This window comes from Zosterops lateralis, assembly GCF_965231275.1.
Source record: "Zosterops lateralis genome assembly, chromosome: 15".
NCBI lineage: Eukaryota > Metazoa > Chordata > Aves > Passeriformes > Zosteropidae > Zosterops > Zosterops lateralis.
In genome coordinates this window covers 5,735,291-5,741,290 of record NC_139775.1, presented here as the reverse complement: position 1 = coordinate 5,741,290, position 6,000 = coordinate 5,735,291, and the positions used below count along the sequence as shown (strand labels likewise).

Genomic DNA, 6,000 nt, shown 5'->3' with positions numbered 1-6,000 from the left:
TAGTGATAAGGCTTTTTTATTTTGGACTTGTAACAGGAAGGAATTTTCCTTGTAACAGGAAGGAAGGAAGGAAGGCAGGCCAACAAACAGAAACATGAACATAAAAGCATACACTTTATATAAAGGTGTAAAACAATATAAACGAATTTAAGCAAACAATCTGTGATTGATTATAAAATTAGAATTTTTCTCACGAAGCAGATTCCCCACTAATGTAAATGAACAGTTTGCTCAGTACAAAAATATTCAGAGCCCACTGTCACTTCATCTGCATTAAGATTTATTTTAAACCATCCTGTAATGGCACTTTATAGACATAATTTCAAAATAAATCTCTTACCAAGGTGATGCTTCTCTTTTATGTAATCATGTTCTTTTAATAACTAACTTACTAAACTTTTAACAATATTTAATTTAAAATATGAAAGACAAAGAGGAGTGTTTTAAAGGTTTGTAATTTTTGGATGAGGTAAAATACTTTGTCACTGGAGCACCTGCCAGAGCCAAAGCTCAGCTCTCAGCAAAATGGGCTGTAATAACAGCTCTAAGCATCAGTGTCAAGAGGTGAGTGCTCCTGACACAGCTTCCCCAGACAGTGTTCTGTCCCATGCCAGCCTACAAAAGGAAAATGAAAAACACGATATTTTCCTGTTGGCTGACCCTTTCCTCCCACAGCTTCCATTCTGAATAGAATTTTGACATGAATGGTTTTTAAAAAATAATCAGAAGTGGTGCCAAGGAAGGAAGGAAGGAAGGAAGGAAGGAAGAGTGATGTGCACCATTACACTTCTGCTTACCTTTCCAGACTTTGGAGGCCGCTGATATCCCGACTCCCATGGTGGGTAAATCACTGAAGATCTTTTCTCAAGACCAAAGAAAACCCAGGGATGCTCTGGCTCCTGGGGTAGTAAGGAGAGTCCTCCTGTTATCCCCAGACAACGCTCACCATCACCAACACCAACCCCCGCACACCCATGGGCCCAGTCCCGTTCCTACACCAGGCTCTCCATGGCCCCGCGGCAAGGGGAGCACCCAGCACCGTGCCCAACAACAAGGAGCAAGCAAGAATCGGCAGAAAACGTGCAGAAACATCAGATGTCTCAGATTATTTCCCACAGACTTCAACTCACCTGGTCCCCCTTTCACTACGTTCTTTCAGGCCAGCTCAGCCCTCACCTTCCAGTCTCCTCCCGCTTCCCTTTATAACCCCCTGAGGAGTCTTTAGACCTCCACGGCACAGTACGGGGAGCTCTGCAGACATTTTCTGGCTCTCGCAGACCCCAAAACATGCCGGCAGCCGGCACGCAGCTCGGCCCGGGCTCCTCTCGCTCCTCATCGCCCGGGCGAGCCCCGACGGCCCCGGGTGAGCCGCTTTGGGGGCCGCGCCGTGCGGGCCCTGCCGGGGAGGGCACACCGCCAAGGGCGGGCGGGAACGGACGCTCCGCTCGCTACAGGGCGGGGAGGGGGCGGTGAGGGGGCGAGCAGCGGCCAGACCCGGCGCTGAGGGGACGGACCCGGCGCTGAGGGGGCGCTGAGGGGACGGACCCGGCGCTGAGGGGCGGCAGTGCAGGGGCCGGGCCACCTCCCCTCCGCCCCCCGCGGTCACATGAGAGGGGCGGGCGGCCGGGCCCAGGCGGTGGCGGCTCCGGGGCTGGGGCTGAGCTGGGCGGGGAGGGACGGGGCGGAGGAGGGCGGCGGCAGGGAGCGGCGGCAGTAGTAGCAGCGGAGGAGGAGAAGGAAGAAGAAGAAGAGAAGGAGGAAGAAGAAGAAGAAGAGAAGGAGCAGGAGTGGCCGCGAGGCGCCGAGCGAGCGGAAGGAGCCCCGGGCCTCCCTGAGCCGAGCGCGCTGCCCGCGGTCCCAACATGGACGAGGAGGGCGGCGGAGGCGGCGGCGGTGAGTGCGGGGCTCGTGCGGGTATCGCGGCCCCTCAGCCGGCGCTGCGGGCGGCGGGAGCCCCTGGGAGCTGCTGCGGCCCCTGAGCCGGTGCTGCCCCGTCCCGCCCGCCGCCCCCGGGCCCAGCCGCCGTGTCGGCGCTGCCGAGCGGTGCCCGGGCCACAGCCGGGCGGGGGCCGGGCCACAATGGGGGCTCTGTGTGTGTCCTGCGCTCGGGCCGGCTGAGGGGGCGGCAGGGCAGCGCCGTGACAGCCCTGTAGAGCTCTGGACAGCCCTGTGCTCGCTGCCCTGCACAGCCCTGGACAGCCCTGTGCCCGCTGCCCTGCACAGCCCTGGACAGCCCTGTGCCCGCTGCCCTGCACAGCCCTGGACAGCCCTGTGCCGGCTGCCCTGTGCAGCCCTGTGCTCCTATACAGCCCTGTGCCCGCTGCCCTGTGCAGCCGTGTGCTCCTATACAGCCCTGTGCCCGCTGCCCTGTGCAGCCCTGTGCTCCTATACAGCCCTGTGCCCGCTGCCCTGTGCAGCCCTGTGCTCCTATACAGCCCTGTGCCCGCTGCCCTGTGCAGCCCTGTGCTCCTATACAGCCCTGTGCCCCCTGCCCTGTGCAGCCCTGTGCTCCTATACAGCCCTGTGCCCCCTGCCCTGTGCAGCCCTGTGCTCCTATACAGCCCTGTGCCCGCTGCCCTGTGCAGCCCTGTGCTCGCTGCCGCATCTGCCCCTCCGCTGGGAGAGGGGAAGGGGCAGCATAGGAAAAAGTACGCGTCTGGCGGTGTAGGAGCAGAGAGGAGAGTAATTAAGCTCTGCGAGGGCTCTGTTTGTGTGTGTCATCTTAATGGAGGCTCCGTGATAATCACGGGGTGGTTCAGCCAGTTTAAACAAGGTGAACGGCAGCGGCGTTAACCTTGCCAGATACTACTTTTAGAAAATCCGGACTCTCATGTTTGGGAAGCTTTTATTTGTATTTTTTTTACCTTTGGGAGAGTGGCTTACGCGCTGCCCCAGTTTAAGGCGCTGCAGACGTGCCACACGCTTCCCTCCTTTAATTTATAATGTGTTTTGTGAGTGCGTGTGTAAAGCTGCAGCCTGAAATAACCAGTTGGTGTGTATCATCAGCGATAATGGTGGCTGGGCAGGAGCTGATCCTGCCCCGAGGCAGAGGGACCGACTGCATGGCCTGCCCTGTACTCAGTGTGTCTGTGCTGGTGCAGAATGCCGCGATGAGGGTTTATCTTAAACCAAATGCTAAACAGGCCGCCTTTAAATGCATTGGCTGATCTCTAAATAGGTAAAGTAAGGGCTAAGCGTTGTATGATTAATAGTTGCGCGGTACTTGCTAATTCCAAGTATAATTACCCAGAACTCGGAAATCAAGAGGGTGTGGTTTTTGTTTTGACAACTTGAAAAAATAATGCTATGATGAATCAGAAAAATAATTCTTCAAGCAGTGGGTTGGAAATGTGGCCATTTCTCAGCAGGCATTTCTGCTTGTTTTGACAGTGATAGACTTAACTCTTAAAAACAGAAAAAAAGTCTGAAAAAGGAAAGCAAAAGACAAAGCAAGCCAGTCCTGAGAAGTTATTATTCAAAGCAGTTGAACACTGAAATTGTAAAGAGCAGAAAGCTCATTTAACTCAAAATATGTTATTTTCGTAGTATTGTGGACTTGCCTCTGTAGTTAAGGGAGCTGAGCGTGCTTGTTACTTGCACTAACCTGTGTAATATACTGCTTAATCACGTACAAAATGTAAACTATGAAGTGGACATGTTGCTGAATTAATCCTTCCTTCATAAGGTGCTAAGCGTTTCAAAGTTGGATTTTCATGGGAGGATGAAAACTCAGGACGTGGGGACAACACAGTCTGTATTTAGCTAAATGCTTATTCTGTACGTGAAGCCAGATTTGTACCCCTAGCATGCAAGTGAAACTAATATCACTTGAATAAACGCGTTGCTTTTTGGGGGCAAACTACAGTATAGTGTATGTTTGGCTTCATTGTGAAACAATCACAGACAAGTAAGAATGGATTTTTGTTTTGCAATTGGTGTACATGACATTTTATTCTGACTTCTTGTAAGTATTGCACTTTATTCTTGAATAGAGACCCAGTCTCACTTTTTCTTAGGGATGCTGTCAGTTTGTAACATCAGGATTAGTTAGGTCATTTCTAGCTAATGAATTGGGAAGTTGTTATTTCGTTTGGGGTTTCCCCCCCCCCCCTTTTTTTTTTTTTTTTTTTTTAATGATAGGAAACACGTGGATTTGACGGCCTGTTTTAAAACGTTTTATTGCTGTTGAGTAATGAGACTTGTGATACCTGAGCAATGAGACTCGCTTTGGAGCCTGACCATGGCAGGCCAGTGTTTTGAACTTCTGCAGGACATTGTAAATCCTCATAGAATTGCCTTCTTGAGTGGGAAGCTCTTACAGCTAAGTTTATCATTATGCGCAGGTACTTTAGGAAGTATGCAAAATTATTTAAGGGCTGCGCAGAGTCACCCTAATTAGAGACTTGAACTAGATAAGCATGTAAATATCTAGGACATTAAAGTGTGATTCAGAAGGTAAGCTGCTATTCCCAGTTCAGCTCTGCCTGCTGCACTGCTCTTCAGTTTGATTTGCATCCTGTGCTTCAGTTCTTTTATTTGTCAAATGGGGTCAGTTGTTTTACCATCTCTGATAAAAACTGTGAATGAAAACAGCTGTGTAGAGTTAGAATTTATTATCTTAGAAGCAGTCGATGGAAGAGAAATGCTAATTGAGGGAATTGTTCTCAGAACCTCCTTTTCTTTTGTATGTGAAGCTCTAAACAGGGCCGTGCATTTATGTTATACAATGTTGTACAATCCACAAAGCCTCCTGTTGATTTCAGCAGAGGCTCTGTGCATGGATTATTGATGCGATATGATCCGAGTCAGTTGGTGTTTGGCTCAACTTTCTTTTGTGTCGTGATTAAAATATCTCTGTGGTTTGCTCAGTGCAGGATATTTCTCCTCCCCCCTCTCCCCACTTGGTTTAAAACTACGTTTTGTGTGGTGTTTGTCACAGGCTCACAGTTAGGTGGTGGCGGTGCCAGTAGCCGGGACCCTCGTGTTCAATAGTGCCCTTGGTGTGGTCACGCCGTGAGTGATGCTCTGTGAAAGGTCAAAATGTATAAACAGTCAGTGCTGCAGGCACAGGATACAGCTCCTGTTTGTTTTCTGAATTTGACTCTAGTCATCCAACAGCTTTTCAGTCCCCTCAGTTCAATTCTGTGCCATTCCTCTAAAAAACGACTGCAAGACTGGGTACTTAACAGCTCCTGTACATTTGTTTTATGCTGTCTCTACAAAGGGCTCTAAACAGACGTGCCAGAAGGGTAAAGTCCTGCTGCTACTTGACAAATAGACCAAATTATAGCACTAATTATGGCATTGAGGTTTCCCTACTGTTCCTCAAACTCTGTGCTTTGTTTCTGACTGTTGAAGCTCTTGTGGGATAGAGCAGGTGGGTTGCCAAGCTCTGTTAGTTGCTGGCTGTACTTGCCAGCGATGGTGCCCGGTAGCGTGTTGGGTCTGTGATGAGGACAGAATGTAGACAGTCCTTCACTAGGAGAGACACCAGGAGACCACATCGTCACACAGAGGGCTCAGGAGAGTGGATTTGCTGCCAAACCAGACTTAGCAAGATGACTTTTGTTCTTCTGCAGGGCAAAACAGTTACCTACTTCTAGGTAAAAGCTGTTAAATGTAACAAATTACTCAAATTTTTCTTAGAAAAAAGTTTTACAATTTATTTAAAATACGTATTCCTATTTTAGATGTGAGCAGCCTCATCTCTTCTTTCCACATTGTAATATCTTTTAAAGGTAAACCTTAAAGATACCAGAGGCCATGAGACCTCCTCATGGTTATAGACATTTGCTTTGCATTTAGGACTAATTCTGCATGGTGTCTTATTTTATGAGGTTTTTTTATTACAAACAAATGTGTTTTAGCACAGAAGAACATTAAATACATTTCACTCCCTACTCCTCAAAGTGGATAACCTGTACCGGTAGTTTTAAATAAAAGTTGTCCCAAAAGCCCTTCAGAGGAGGGCTTGTAGTTTTAAATAGCACTTTGAGGGAA

General features: G+C 49.3%; 1 protein-coding gene across 1 annotated transcript in view; it reads left to right on the top strand.

The window, feature by feature from the left end:
• The first annotated feature begins 1,661 nt into the window (after positions 1-1,661).
• The window catches only part of CYTH3 (cytohesin 3), a 49,248-nt gene continuing 44,909 nt past the window's right edge, over positions 1,662-6,000 (top strand). Inside the window, exon 1 of the mRNA XM_083872640.1 lies at positions 1,662-1,893. Coding sequence (XP_083728766.1) covers positions 1,863-1,893 — 31 coding nt within the window. The 5' untranslated portion in view covers positions 1,662-1,862. The remainder of the gene's footprint in view (positions 1,894-6,000) is intronic.